The sequence below is a fragment of the Oxyura jamaicensis genome, chromosome 4 (genome assembly GCF_011077185.1).
Source record: "Oxyura jamaicensis isolate SHBP4307 breed ruddy duck chromosome 4, BPBGC_Ojam_1.0, whole genome shotgun sequence".
NCBI lineage: Eukaryota > Metazoa > Chordata > Aves > Anseriformes > Anatidae > Oxyura > Oxyura jamaicensis.
Window position 1 is genome coordinate 63,095,777 of NC_048896.1, and position 16,399 is coordinate 63,112,175.

The window sequence follows — 16,399 nt, forward strand, 5'->3', positions numbered from 1 at the left end:
AAGGTATGCATCAGTAATGTCTAGCTACAACAGGTTTTCCAAACACTCTGTGACAGCTGCAAGAGTAATCCTCAAAGAAACCAGGGAAATCCTTAGGATGCAATTTACCAGCAGCCTTAGTGATTTGGTCAGATATTCAGCTTGTGATGAAGCGCATTAAAAAGTATGGGGAAGAATATACTACAATGGGCTAAAATTTTTTTGAAGATTTTAATTTTCATTTTAAAAAGTAAATAATCTCTGATAAACAGTTGCAATACAAAGTAAGCAAGGTTATTTTTCCTAAGAGAAAGTAATTATTTAAGAGAGCACTTTAGTCACATTACTTTGTTGTTAGACCTATACACCTCTGACCTTCTCAATTATTTGGATTATTTGTCTGCTAATTATGCAGTCCTAAATGCCAGCAGAAATGGGTAAAGTTTTGGAACACTGCCAAGCAAAAACACCACCAAAGACAGACACAGCTATCCGTAGTGCAATAAGTTCAACTCGTTTTTCATTCTGTAAGCCACTAGAGAAATATGTTTTAACTAGCAGATGGAGAAAATTCTATGAAAACCTGCTGTTTGATAACCTGTGGTTACAAGAATGTAATTACCTTTAAGACTAGGTTCTACTTTCTGAATTAGTCTTCTTATAGTATAAAGAACTTGAATTATGTAACATCTTGATTAAAAAAATGTAGGCAACTTTTCCCAATTTATCTCAGTATTTTGAAAGGTGTCTCATATTTACCTGCATAACGTGTATGCAGTACTCTTACCACTGCTGAACTGGTCCTGAAAAAGCTACAGTTGTATAAGCTTCTTGGCAAATCTAAGCATCATGCCATCAGAGGCCATTACAAGGGAGAGAGGCATAGCGAAGGGAAAGAAGGCCCTCCAAAGTTCAGTCACCTTCTCAATTAGTGCCCTCCTCAAGCAGCATACAAATGCCACTTCTGGACCTCCTTGAATTAGCAATGGAACTGTGACACTTGAGAAGTCAAGAGAGGCAGCCCTTGAGACACTCATCCAAGTAGATTCTAATCCTATAAATGTCTAAGCACACATCACAAGGTTATTTATGTTTTCTCAAAGTGTTTTCTGAAGATACAATTAATCTCTTGTATCCAGTGTTATGCCTCCTTCTTCAGCCATAGATAAGGAAGAAAAATGAATGAGTTTTTCTCCACTTCTGCACTTCTGTGACCACAGATGTCATCAAGACACAGGGTTACCAAATACTAAAGCATATCCCTTATTGTAACACTTCTGCTGAAATACTGACAAAACAGCAAAACTTGAAAACTAAAATCAGTTTCAGAACTTCAGAAGTCTCTATTTATCATGGTTATAAACTTCAATACCGAGTCAATTATGCTCAAACTACAGCTAATAAAGGCTACTATTAAGATTAATAGTGTTATCTTGAGAAGGCCTTGAATCCCTGACTATAAATCCTTTATTTATTTCATTGTGTTGTTCTAATCCACTAACGTAGGTGAACTGGTTAAAAGAACTCATACCTTCTGATGTTTCAATGTACTTCAGGTACATAATAACAATTGAACTACAGGCACGCAATTGTGCAAAGGAAATATTTTTGTGTAGATTACCCGTAAACTTAATTTAAAATTTTAAGCTTTTTTGAGATGCCTACCATGCTGTTTCTGCTTAGGGTTGTACATCTTCCACCAGCGAAATATGATAAATCCGTCCTGGATTCTAAATTAAATAAATTAGATAAAACAGAAGTTAAAAGATTAACGATCCAAAATCCTCTGTGTAGCTGCATGATGTTCTGCCTTACGCACTGCAGAGATCTGCAATTTCAACAGTGTACAAGCAACAGTAAAGCACAGAGAAAAGTGAGTCTCATAGTACAGCATTATACAATTACCACATTAGCTGAATTAGTATAGAACCCTATATCCATTGTCTACTCAAGGTTGTACAACTTCTATGAGAGGAATCAAAGTTATAAGCTATTTGCTAGTTTGCAGTTCATGAAACAAACTGTTCTCACTTCCAGGATACAAATGCAAAACTATTTGGCCCAAGCAAATCTTCAAGACTTAAACACAGAAACATGGACTGAAAGCCATTAATTAAAAACAGTTCTCCTTTTAACTCTAAAATGTATTCTTTTACACATATTAAGGGCCACTAGAATCTTATTCAGTACTCACTTCCAATTGATAATGCTCAAACAGCAAATCAGCTAACAAAATGTGCATCTCTAAGAATGTCAAAACATTTTCATCAAAATAGTTTATTTTTAATATTTATGAGTATGTGTACTACTCATTTGTAAAATTGCACTTGGATGTGTTATTTCGATATACACATTTCCTGCATTTAGTATCAGTATTTAGAACAGTGACTCCATTGGAAATCTGTACCTGATAGACATGTCTTCTGTGATGAAATAGATTTCCCGAACCATGACTTTTCCAGACAGCACAGAGAATGAAAAGGAACCTAATTTGAGAGAATTTACAGGGCGTTAGTCTGAAAGTGTTGATATTTTAACTTCTGAACAGGAGGAATACAGTGGTCAATTATCTGAAATGTGTTTACTTGGTATCTTGAGCTTCAAAAACACACTGACTTTCAAGGAGAAGGTAAGTCAGAGATTCAGAACACACACAAGTACAGGGCTCTAAGAGGTTTGGCATCACCCAAGAACACAACGGACCATCTGAGAAACACGAGTCAGGAACACCCAGGTACATTGCAAGGCTTGTGAGACAATCTAGGGAAGCTATTTTGAACATTTTTTCCTATCAAGCTATTGTAAGCAAGAACTATATTAGATAAATAAAGTTTCCTGAGTGAAGAATTTTTCAAATTTTAAATAGCTATCAAGTTTTCAGTGCAATTGTTTTGACAAATTGTGTTTACAGCAGGAAGGGATTAATAAGTATGAAAAGATCAGCAGGTAGTGCAATATCCCATAATTTTCCTAGCACTTTCATTTCACTCACAAACAGTTAAGTAAACCATGATTTGTTAAAGCAAAAAAACACCATTAATCGATTGAAGCCAAGCTGTTAATCATGGGATTTAATTAATGTTATGTTCTTCTTACTGATTAAGTTGATAAAGTACACCATATATTTGGCTAGCTACGTCCAGCTGTCTTTACTTAATAGGAATTTCACATAGAAATTATCATAAAAGCCAATAGATCAAGTGTAGCAGCCAGTATGATTTTCAACTATACTGCTGTTCAAAAAGCTGGATTTGAAGATAGTTTGGATTACAGATCTTAAATTCTTGAGGACGTGTGTAAATTAATGCAGGGGTCTCTTTGGTAGGTGGGTATGGCCGAGGTGGTTTTGGGTTGTTTGTTTGAAAGTTATCACTCCATTTATAATCAGTAGTTGCAGAAAAAGTCCGGAAGTAAAGTAGTAGCCATTCTGGAAATCAGAGAGAGGAAGGCATGGAAGAATAAATGAAAGTCAGAAGTGCAGTCAGAGTGAGGTTGTGGGATACAGCCCTCAGTGACTCAACAACAGATATTTTTGTAATGTGGGTGAGTGCCCAAGTGATTTGGACTGACCTGTTTTATTCAAAAGCGTTTTAAAATTATAAGAAAAAAAAAAAAAAAAAGTTAATGGATTTTGATGGAAATGTTCTAACCAGTATAAATTCAACATATCACATTGCCAGTATGGACTAACATCATGAGTTGTTCTGACAGCTTATTTAGAAAGCAAGGACACCACTATAACAAGGAGCCAAGCCTTGAGACTCCACCGTGCTCCTTTGAGCCCAACCAAACAGTTTCTCCACCTGCTTCAGATGCCATATAACCAGCCCCAGAGGCGTGGGGGAGCTGGAAGCTGCGCCCCTGAACACCAAATCACCAGGCAAAGTCAAGCGGCTCCTTGGGGCCAACCTTCTCCTTTTAGGAGGCGGACCGTTATGATAGAGGGCTTTGGAAAAGGTAATGGGAAACGTATAAAGACTAAACAGAAAAAAGTACACCTGACAATAAAAATCCATCAAGTGAACTTTAATACAAAACAATTAGACATCAATGAAAAAGAGGGTGTTTCCCTACCTACACCAGAAATCATTTCCTGAAGCATGTCATTGAACTTGTTTCCTTCTTAAATTAAAACCATACTGATCATTTCCAAATTACTGTAACAAGGGAATGCTGATTTTACCCAGACTTGGTTTTCAGCAAGTGAAAGTATAATAAAAAGCAGTAGGTAAAAGCAACAGCATTACAGCAACCGTAACTTACCAATATGGATGTAGCCATGCTTATATAGCCTGTTAAGAACCAATGTTAAAATGAGTCCAATGTTCCGGGAATTATAATAAGTTAGGTAGATAATCCATCCACAAGACAATATTGTCGCTGTTGAAAGATTAAAATGAATTAAAATATTTTTAAAGCATTCTGACCTAGATAAAAGCCTTACCTATTAAGACTATAAAACCCTTACCTATTGAAACTATAAAGCATAATGTTCTTCCTACTTTCAAAAAAAAAAAAAAAAAGAAACTGATGGGGCATTAATGGGTGTTTTCGGAAAGAGGGTATGAGAAAGGTGTGAAAAGGGGAAAAAAGCAAAATGCAAAGTTCAGAAAAGTACAGTCTTTTATTCCCCAATTTGAAAAACTGGCCTATTGAGGGCAGGCAACAGGCACCATACATTTCGCTGTCATCTCCTATCACCCAAGCTCTTAAATTTCACAGATCAAATCATAGCAAGCATTATGACACACGATCGTTTATTTCAAAACATCTGAAGAAATATGATCTACAGATGTCAAATTACATTCCTTCTCCTTCCTTCTCCAAACCATTAACTGTAACTAAAATTTCCTGAACACAGAAAATTTTACTCTCACACCTGAAACTATTTCCTAAGCTGCTGGACCCTGAGAGAAACAGACCAGTCTTTGGGATAGCAGAAAACTGTCAGCAGTTTGAACATGGAATTTGATAGGGGCGGGAGGGGAGGGGGGGGGAAGGAAAAAGAGGAAAAAGCAATCTAGTGAAAAACATGCTAAGAAAAAAAAAAGAATTAGGTCTGCTAATCCCCAAAGTAATTTTCACTTTAGTTGATTAAGAGGTGGTAACCTACTTCTAACTACAAGGGTTCTCAAAGATTCCAGAAGGACAAACCCAAAAGCAATGGGGCTGCCAGGGAATGGACTACTTCTAACTCTCACTCAATAAATTATCAACCTGCTTAGTCCAGAGCAGAATAGGAAATGATGCAATTTTTGTATTTAAGGTACCTCTCATTATATTAACTGACTTTTGTAACAAAAGTTTCCCTTTTATATATATTTTATACTTAAAAACTCTGATTTATTGTGCTTTTTATGGGAAAACTGAAGTGCAGAAAAACATACACGTATGATGTCTTCACTCTGCAGAGATTTCAGGTAATTAATAAAAAATTTACAAAAACAACCTGTCCATTTACCAGACCTTAAAATTTTTGCAGTCATCTGTTCAACCACAGTGCTTGCACTTTGTTGAAAGACAAGGAAGAGAAGGGAGAAGATAAAGACTGGTATGACTTTGTCTTTTCATTACTGGAAAATGGATCCAGTCTGATCAAAACTGAAGTAGCACATACACCTGGGCAAGTAAGCTGCTTGCCGTGTAAAACAAACCAAATCTTAGGTCAGAGCTCTGCACGGGTGGTGATTCCACAGGAACAAGGCATGGAGGGTTAAAACTAAACTCCAGAAAAGAAAGTGCTGTTGGCATTCAGAGAAGGCATACTGCAAGGGCAGCATTTACCTCACCTTGCTTTTAGATGAGTAAGCTGCTCTATCAGTGAAGGAGAAAGGTGGCATGACTCACACTCAAAGGGTCTCATTCAGTCGTAAAACTTAATTTGAGATTAAAGTTCATCTAGGCACTTAACCTAAAGCCAAGAAGGTCTCCTCTCAAGGTGACATTCTGAAGAAAATCAGCAAACTAATACACTTTCCAGGCACCGCGGTCCTATCCACTGCCTATGTAACTCGTCTCACATCTGCCCCAAATTTTACCCTTTTTTTTTCCCCACTCACCAAATTTGGTCTCCACTACTAAATGACAGATCCTATAAACTCTGTTATTCTCATTATTATATTCCTTGATTTTAAAAGCTGCTTCGCTGCAATTACATTTTTGGAAATTACATTTGAAGCGTGCTTTTTTTTTTAAACAGATTGTTCTAGAATTGTGCAACAACTCTTTGAAGAACATGTTCATTTCTGAAATTCATCACCTCTTACTTGAATCAATATTTAGCTGTTTCAGGATTAAACAGAAGATAAACTGTTGACATCTTTTTTGTTCTCTTATAACAGGATGCCATAGGTCAGCAGATGAAAGCAGGGAAGGAACGATTGGTTGAAACTGGGTCAAGATTAATAAACATTACTTTAATGCCTTTGTATCCAAACTTCATAATAACAGGAGGCTACCCAAAATTTTCTGCTTGTGTTCTTGTTTTTAGGATACCACCTTCTTAAAAATGAAGAGATCAGCAGCTCCCCAAAACTGCATAGATGTACATAGATCGATCTGCCCTTAGAACAAGGGAACAGACTAGATTACGTCTTGAAGTTCCACCCACTCTTCCTTGGAACATAAATTTGTAAGTTTAATATGTTCAAGCAAATAAGAAAGCTAAGCAAAGCCTTTGGTTTAATTTATAGTTGTTAAATGGAGTTGCTTATGTCCTACATACTTCCTGAGTAGTATTACTAATTGTTTGTTCTGTGAATCCAGTGCAGAAAGTGAAAACCAGAGGAAGAAAAGAAATTCTGCAGACTGCCACTTGACACTTTTATTCTTTGGTGAAAGGCCTGGACATCCCTAGGTCTTAATTCGAAGCTTCTGGAAACAGAATTTGCAGATCTGTTCCACGTCCTCTCCATATTTTATCATGAGCAACTACTGGCATGGTGACTTCTCTTATTTTCATCTGGATTACACTTAAACTTCATGTTGAATGCAAATTTTCCACTTCAACATATTAAAAGTGAAAATGAATAATATTCTGGAAGCAGCCTCAGCTACCTGCGTATATCAATTTCATTCAACTTGGCCCACCGAAAAATAATTGCAGTGCACCAACTGCCAACACATACGTGCCCAATTCCTGAAAGTCAAAAATGAAACTTTTTCCTCTGCTGCCACTTGCTCTGGGCCCAGGAATCAAGGCTGAAAAGCAGGTATTACCTTTTCTTGGAAAAGTCTCAATTCAACACACGTCTAATACTTTCAACCAGACCTGTATGTAAGTCAATCGTTATTTTGCTCCCCCTGCCCCACTCGTCACATATTCAGGAAATAAGAGTTCCTACACACAAATATAATCAACCGCACCAGTGTTATGAAGGCTAACATAAGTCTAACTAAGGTACTTCCACGAAAACTACCTATAGCTGAGCACCCTGTGCTTAAAGGCTTAGTGTGACACACAATTTGGTGTAAAAGTTATGTCATTACCAAAAGTGCCTTTATACCATGATTCAAACGATGCATACTGTATTAAATATCTGTAGAGTGAAGCTACCGCATTTTCCTGTCGTGTGCTACGATGCAAATCCTGTTATTGTATTACAGTTAATCAACAGCTTATTCTGGTGTTAAAAAAACTTACTGTGCAGAGAGTTCTCACTGAGCTCTTATTTTGCAGAGCAGCAGTTGTAGAGCATCAGCCTTTGCACGCTGGACTTCACTCCCAAGTGTCTCAGCAATATTAGTATTGGAAACAATATTGTATTTTCTTTCTGAATTACTTAAATAGCATTGTCGTACATCACTAAGCAGTTATATGGCAAGTAAAAATCTGTTTTCAATGCTTTGATGTCTTTTGGCAAGAAATTCTCTATTGGTATACCAACATTTTGAGAAGCTTTTTTAAAAATACACATAAAAAAACAACACTTAGTCAAAACAGAATAAATTCACCTTACCTACTAACAGCCAAACAACATTGGAGTCATGTTCTGTTAGGAAGTCCTCCAACTGTGTGATACTTGGGACAAAACTATCATTTTTCCTTTGATCCATTGCTAAACTGTTGTTGTGTCAGCACCTATAGAACTGAAGGGGAAAAAAAGTAGTAAGTACAGTACCGTGTGGAGAACATTAGGAATGGTTAATGTGGTGTAACAGTCTGCTTCACGCAAATATGAATACATTTTATTCCTTCAATAGCATCTTCATGATTCTCAGCTACCCTTTTTTCTCCTCTAGAGCAGAAACGTTTCCACCCAGAGCAGAACACTCCTATCTGCTGAAACAAAGTTTCCAGGCACGTGCTTCCCTATAACAGAGTGCAGATCAACAAAATCCCAGACTATGCTCTCTAAATTTAGTACTCGGACTGCCCGATACAGCATATAACAGCAAACAAGTTTAAAAGGCTGTTGTACCATAGCACTAAGTTAAAAGGCAACTGAACATAGAAGTAAAATTGTTAAACTTTCTAAAAATGTAACACAAGACTATGTGCACACTGTGTTCACTTAGTAGAGGTTTGTTCCATAAGACGTTCCTTTCAGAGAAGCATTAATTGCAGTTTATTTCAATATAATTGCTCTATTGCACTTGTGAATTAAGAATCTCTCGACTCAGTGCTGTAACTTAATCCCCCGGTAACTCATGTCTTTTATACCACTTACTTCTTACATGCAGAATAGCAAACAGATCATTTGAAAACAAAAAGGACGCATGCTATTTCTTGCAAAGATTAACCACTCCCTAAAGGTCATTTCTGTTCAGATCTCTGTTCATGTACCATTACATTTCTTAACCAGCTGCATAATTCCTGTTTTTTCCCCCGAGTGCTTACATATCAACTTTTCTCCTCATTTTAACAGGTGATGCTGGAGAGAAAAGGCAACAGTTCTTCATACCAACAAAGGGGCAAAAGTCCTAGCCCAGGACAACGATTCAGAAGTTCAGGTTTTAATTCCTAAGGGAACAGAGACCTATGGAAGTATTTGTTCACGTCTGATGGTTTCTTTAAGCATCTAAGTGAGGAAACCTGATTTCACAGAATCACAGAATCATCTAGGTTGGAAGAGACCTCCAAGATCATAGTTGTTTCTGTAGGTGAGGAAAGCAGTACATAAATATCTCAGAATTTGGGGGCTGCAGACTCTTTATGGATACATGCAGATGCCCAAGAGTTGAAAGGTAGTTAAACCTGTTACAAAGCTTTCATTCCCCATTTGTGAACTGCACTAAACCGATGTTTAATTCACACACACACAAAAAATCAATCCCTCGTCCTGAAGCTGTCCCAGAGCAGTACCGCTCGCTCAGCAGAGCAGCGGCAGCCACGCAGCTCTCTGACCATGCATCGTCTCCCCAAGCAAGTGCCTATACGGCCACACTTGTGCACGCAGTAAAACTGAGACAGGGATGAAAAAATCGGCTGCCTTCCGGTATTGCAGCTTAACGCAGCACAAGGTTGCCCTCAGGCATTGCTGCTTGAGGCAGCTCTGGGGCTTTGCTCCAGCACCACCATCCCGCACCCCACAGCTGCTTCCTTGCATGCTGGGGCCAGCGGTGCAGACCCCTGCACTCCCGGAAGGCAAGGATCACGGATGGTGCACGGCCAGGCAACCTTCAAGAGCAATGAAATATTCCCATAACCTCTTAATCCGGCATGCCCATTAATTCCCTCACTTCGCGATGGATTTGCATCAGCTTATAAAAACTGACTCCATCATGTCACTGTTACACGGAGAGCAGAAACCCAGTCCTTCTGATCTCACGCGCTTATTCAAAACATCCACAAATCATCTCGCAACTGGGTTATATTAATTAAGTGTGATTAACTGGGAGTAGCTCAATTCAGTAACATTCATAATCACCCAGCACTATTTTACTTGCATTACTTTCATTTGAAGTTTTCTCCCTTGGACATCATCTGTCAAGCCTTCTTACAGAGAGATCATCCAGCTTTGTTTCTTTTTTTTTTTTTTTTTTCTTTTCTTTTTCCTCCCCTTTTTCTTTTTTTAAACACCTTCCAGCTCTGGCAGCCTGTCTGGCTGTCAGCCTACAACCCTCAAACAAATCCAGGTAGGTTTCGTTTCCTTTCCTTGTGAAGTCTCTGACACTCTCCATCAGATGGGGAACATAAAACTAAATGTCATCGACAAGATCTTGGGTTTTGAGCAGCATAAGCATTTAGCTTAGTGATATGGTTTAGTGGGGGACTTGGTAGTGTTAGGTCAGAGGTTGGACGCAGTGATCTTGGAGGTCTCTTCCAACCTAGCTGATTCGGTGATAACATTTCTGAAATAGTCACTATTTCTAAGTGTTAGCACAGGAACTAATATTTACCCAGGTTTTCATGTAATAAATCCAAACCATCTCTCACTATTGTAACTTAATAACAAAACATGAAAGAGAAGTTGAAAAAAACTTGCTTTTAATGCATTTGTCTCTCCTGCATCTGGAGTACCTTGAATTAGGAGCCTGTGTTTTGAAGGAAAACAAGTACAGTCCCACCAACAAGCACTAGCAATTTGCTCCCCACCTCTTCTGATAAGAGAGAATAGAATGGGGAGGAAAGATGAGGAAAATACTAAACGAAACACGAAACTACAAAAGAAAAACCACCAGGCATTGCCTCCAGGAGTGGTGACAAAGCAGCCGCTATGGTAGCTCCCCTACCAGCAGGACTAAGCAGCACGACACACGCATATTTTTAAGAATAAGTCCTTGTTTTAAAGGGACGTTACAATGGCAAATTAAATTATGTAATGGTACCGTGATTTGCTTTAAGACATTCACAATACCCTAATAAAAAACCCACATGCCAGCTTGTATTACAAAGAAGATGATGCTCTGCAGGCAGCCTCTAGGAGCTTTTAACCTGGGGATGGCAGAGGAACCTGGGAAACTGAGACACCAACCTGTCAGCACAACAGGGAGAATTTGTTTCTTCCCTTCAGGAGAAAAATCAAACCCTCCTTTTGAGATCAAGACCACTGTGGAAATGTTGTCAAGCCGTCAGGATCACCTTAGTGAACAGCACTAACAACCCTAAGAAAGCAATTTGTGATTTTCCTAGAAATTAATCTATTCCTAATAAATTTCCTAAGAAATTATCATCAAAATTCCTATCAATTTAGGAAATTACATGGTTCCTAAGGAACTTCCTAAGAAATAAGCTAGTGTTATACAACACCGAGGCAGGAAATTGAATGTTGTTAGGGCTCTGTAGGACTGTGGCAGGACAAGACCGCAAGCGACGGGATGCTGATACTGACCTGCTGAAACAAAGACTGCGTTCATCACTTTTTGCCATCACTAGCCCAGCCGTAAGATGGATATCCTTGGAAGGTTTCTGGAATACTTTTGCCATTCACACGCAAATAAACAAGGGAATCCCACATCAGACAATGTTTGCAAGTTCTGGAGCTCCACCAGAGATCCTCTGAGGCCCCGTCCTGCTGACGGCACCCCATTCCCTCAACTGAGGCCCCTGAGAAGGAGGAGGAAGAGGATGGGACCATAAGTTTCCAGAAACAGGCAGCACTACCACCTGCACTGGATGCGCACGTGTCTCAGAGGACACAGGTGCTTAATCCATTTTGATTACAAAGCAACTGCACCTCTAAGATTTTGGGCAACAGGCAGCAGCTACAGGCAGACTTCAGCAGGACGAGCTACCAATGTCGTCCTTGGGCATTTACATGGTGTGGTGGATGGAAAGGCAGGATCAGCAGCGTTAGGAGACAGAGATGCAGCCTATCCAGGACAGCCATGAGCTACTTTACGTTGACAGTCCTGCTCCTACCTGTCTCTACCCTCCATAACCTGCATTGTGCACATGGCCCAGCTCCCTGCACACATCCTTCCTCCATTATCCTTACCAGAAAGGGCAAAACTCCTTTGCAGTCCACAGAATCATCTAGGTTGGAAGAGACCTCCAAGATCCCCTAGTCCAACCTCTGACCCAACACTAACAAGTCCTCCACTAAACCATATCCCTAAGCTCTACATCTAAATGTCTTTTAAAGACCTCCAGGGATGGTGACTCAACCACTTCCCTGGGCAGCCTATTCCAGTGACTGACAGCCCTTTCTGTAAAGAAGTTCTTCCTAACATCCAACCTAAACCTCCCCTTGTGCAACTTCAGCCCATTCCCCCTCGTCCTGTCACCAGGCATGTGGGAGAATAGACCAACCCCCACCACGCTACAGCCTCCTTTCAGGTACCTGTAGAGTGCGATAAGGTCACCCCTGAGCCTCCTCTTCTCCAGGCTGAACAACCCCAGCTCCCCCAGCCGCTTCTCGTAAGCCTTGTTCTCCAGACCCCTCACCAAGCCTGGCAGGCAGTTGCCCCACAGGTCTATATCCCACTCGCACTACCTGATGGCCCTCAACCTCTCCACCTCCTTGAGCTCTGCCACCAGGCTGAGCAGGTTGCCCACCAGCTCACACCTCACGCACGTGGTGTCTCTGCTGCCCTCGGACGGCAGCAACAGAACGCTACCCCGGCACTCTGCAGGGACGCTGACTGGTGGCTTGGTGTGCCTGTGGTTTCAAAGCAAGCTGCCAGCGTGTTCTTAAGGAACAGCACACTTGACAAGTCTTAGGGGCGTACTCTGGAAAGTACAAGTGTGAACGGGAAGCTGACCCTTACCAGCCTTGTCAGCACCAGGCAGAGCATGCATCAGTGAGGAAGAGAAACCCAGAAATCCACATGCATCTCAGCACTTTTTTTACAGTATGTTCTCAAAGTCTCTACTGTTTTGTGATGGTGATCCCAGAAATATAGTCCAAAACTATAATGACTCCCCCCTTTTTTCTAAAAACATCTTTACTGTTCCAACTGTCACTTGTGGCTTGCGTCAGCTGCCTGGCATGCTACACACACACAAAAGGCTGTGTGACTTCTCCTGAGAGGAAGAAAGGAGAAGCAGCGGATTTCGGGGCACTGCAGTGACAGAACCACACCACTCATTTATTTTCACATCAGTCCTTTAAGGTGTGGTGTAGTCACCGTTCCGCAAATGAGAACGAGGAGAGATGGGAGGCCCAGCCCTCAGTTTGTGATGCCCACACAAAATACTTGGGACCTGCTTTCCAGGTGCATGTTTAGATTGAACTGAAGATGTGAGGGTTCAGTGTTACCTAGACTTGCTCCTCCTGGTCAGACAGGCATTCTTTAGCGAAGAAACACACACTTAACAGAAAATTTACAAGTTTTAATTACTTGAGTCATGTATTATTCAAATTTTATCAGTACTAAAAGAATGTAATTGACGGAAAATGAGGTAAGTCATCCGACAGTCCTGGGGGATGTGCTTTATTTCCAGCCTGCTCCCAGTATTCCAACCTGGACCAGGCTCTCAGCAAACACTCCATTCCTGAAAAAGCCAATCACTCCGAAGTACCTGCATCGAGCCTTTATAAATATATTGCGGTTACATCAAATACATAAACTAGTGTTAACTTCAGTCTGAAGTGCTAACACTTAGCCTGAGGAAAAAAAAACCCTGCTGGAACAAAGTAATAAAAAGTTACAGAAAGCATGCATATATAAAAGGGGTGCTCCCCCCCCCCCAAAATAACATAGAAACCCATCCAAAAGGTGGATGGCCAACACAAAAAACCGCCGCAGATCCCATATCACTCTTTGGCTTCATTCAGGTGGCAGGCTGGACGAAGCCCCCAGCACGTGAGCTCTGCAGCAGCAGGGCAGGAAGATGAGGAGCAGGCGGACCTGCTGCTGACAGAGGCCTTCCAGCATCCTCTCCGCCTGGCAGAGAGCTGAAGCCAAGGGAACAGCAACGCGGCCGCAAGGGCTCTGTCCTACACCTGCAACTGAAGATGAAAGCAACAGGTATTTTATACTCAGAGCCTGGGAACGTCAGAGTAATATCAGTCTCGGGCTGATAGACAAGCAGAGGAAAAAATGAAACGTCTTTTTAATCCTGTCCTTTGAAATACTGGCACACCTTGCAGAGATGGCTGACTAAAATAATATCCAAAGATGTGAACAACAACTAACAATTCGTAACGCTGAGAAAAAAAAAAAGACTTCTATATGGTTATGAAGCAAGTAGTGAAATAAAGAATGCTGCCAATCCCCTCATTATTATGACTAGAATTTATGGGGGAAATAAATGGGAGTTCAAGTTTATCAGGGACATTCCTCAGATCTTCAGTTCAGAGAAATCAAGTGTTTACCAAGTATTTGTTAATTGGAAAGCAAAGCAAAATCTGCTTTCTAAAATAGTGTCCACATTTAATTCCTTAAAAGTTAACTTCCAGTCGGAGGACGCAACTCCCAGTTTCTGCAACATTTACAAGACAACGGAGCTGCAATTGTGCCCAAGACCTGAGATTAAACCAGAGGAGGTAAATTCCCCTAGTCTAAATAAATGAACTTAGATGACACGCACGGATGCTTCACATCTCCCACTAAGGGAGCCATGCCCACAACAGGCCCTTAAGGCAAAGAAATGGCATTTCCATGCCCTACCCACTTTGTCACTTTCTTTCAAAAGGTCTCCAGCAAGAGCTGGTACCAAGTCAGAGCCCCACGTAATTCAGCGATGATCGAAAGCAGTCTCACAAATGCAAACATCACTCAGCTGAACTTCCCTCTGAGAGCGTGCGATGTTATCAGCACCTAGGCACACATTCAGCACATTTTACAAAACAAAAAGCTGCCAACCTTGGCGTCTTTCCCAAAATGTTCCAGCTAGGTCTGGAGACTTCAGGCCAGTCCCAGACAGCATAGGAAGCTCGGTTAAGTCCTTAATCAACAAGTATGGTAAAGGGGAAGGAAGAGAACTTGTTCTCAAAGCACACACACGCACAGAATAAGCTACGGGATAGCACTTACACTGCAATTCTGCTATCTCAAGCCTTGCATTTGCTTCACATCCTACAGGCAACTGAAGACTGGCATCATTTTCAGCAGAAGAACTAAGATTTGGGCCCAAGTTCCTACCCCCCAGCCAGTGCTTGAAGCAACGGTAGTGGTAAACTGTAAACAAGCTGAACAACTGCGTTAATTGCACTAATGAAATCTTGCTCCAACCTCAAGCGGAAACAGCTCAACTCCAACGCGAGCAGGGCTGGGAGCCACCCCAGTCAGACTGCTGCGTGGACAGCATTACTTACACCCCATTTGCACTACGGGAGCTTACCTTAGTAAATAATGTGGGTGCTTAGAAAATGAGTTAAAATTAAAAGTCTTCTTCAAAGAAGCTGTGAGATATAAAAACAATTCTTGCAGCAGTCTACCTGATGAGATATATTTTATCTAACAGAGAAATAGCAACTACTAGAAAAGCATCTACATTGCAAATATATATAACGCTCCTTGAGGAGGAAAAAAAATCTAGTTTGAGTGGTTTAGACAAGTATCACTGTCCAAAAGGAGTAAAAAAAAAAAAAAATCACATCTACTGATTCGGGGTCCAAAAAATCCAGAGATGGATTTTATTTCAAACCTTTTTAAAACATTGATGCTCTAAGTACTTCGAAATTATAATTAAAAAAATGAGTTACTGTAATAGATGATTTCCCCTCCTTCCCCCCCAAAAAGAACAGACCATTTTTGTTCATTTATTCGTCAGAGTGCAGGTCACAAGTCCTAATACAAGAGGAATTAAAGAAATTCCAGGTGTGGCAAGCAACATACCCCTTGCATCACTTAACTGCTCGTCTGGCAGTGCCCAACCGAACTCTGGCTGCTTTTTCACTTACTTTTACTTCAAATTATAAATAAATAAATAAATGCCTAGCCATGTGTCCCAGGCTTCTTCAGGGGAGGGGGTTATTTTGCTGATAACATTGCCAGTTTGTGCTGCTGAGGAAGAAAAACCAAGCGAAACCACACCAGGACCGGAATGCTTGTAACAGTGGCGATAAATACAAGGTTCTGGTACGGACTAATACTCTTTACCTCACGCACGCATCTTTCCGGTATTTCTCCCAACCCCTCCCTGACACACCGCCGCAGCTCAGGGGAAGGGGAGAAGCCTGCCAAACCGCACAGCCCCCCGGCAGCCCCCCAGCCACCTGCGCTACCACCCCGCAGCGAACCAGACCGGGCTGCTCGCTGGGGGCTGTGCCAGGCCGCCCCGCAGCTGCTGGGGTGGCAGCAACAAGTGCTCGCCCCGCGGCCGCCCTCACGGCCCCCGCCGCGCCCCCTCCCCCCCCCGCGCCCCGCACTTACGCCATTTTCCTCCGCCGCGGCTCCACCACGGACCCGGAAGCGGTGGCGGCCCGGGCCTCCCCGCACCTCCCGGCGGGCACCGCCCCCGCCCCGGCCGCAGCGCCGCCGCAGCCAATGGGCAAGCGCCGCCGGGAGGCGGGGCCAACGGTAAGGGAGGAGGCGCGAGTGAGGGGGGTGGAAGGGGCCAATCGCGAGGCGCGAGTGGAGGAGTAGGTGG

General features: G+C 41.6%; 1 protein-coding gene across 10 annotated transcripts in view; it reads right to left on the bottom strand.

Annotated features, from left to right (window-relative positions):
• Nucleotides 1-16,315, bottom strand: part of KIAA1109 (KIAA1109 ortholog) — a 115,029-nt gene extending 98,714 nt beyond the window's left edge. For all 10 annotated transcript variants that reach the window (XM_035323487.1, XM_035323488.1, XM_035323495.1 and 7 more), the window contains exons 1-5: nt 16,183-16,315; nt 7,938-8,067; nt 4,243-4,359; nt 2,387-2,465; nt 1,645-1,709 (exon numbers count right to left, since the gene is read on the bottom strand). In XM_035323487.1, the coding sequence (XP_035179378.1) occupies nt 1,645-1,709; nt 2,387-2,465; nt 4,243-4,359; nt 7,938-8,034 (358 nt within the window). In that variant the 5' untranslated portion in view covers nt 8,035-8,067; nt 16,183-16,315. The remainder of the gene's footprint in view (nt 1-1,644; nt 1,710-2,386; nt 2,466-4,242; nt 4,360-7,937; nt 8,068-16,182) is intronic.
• Nucleotides 16,316-16,399: the final 84 nt, after the last annotated feature.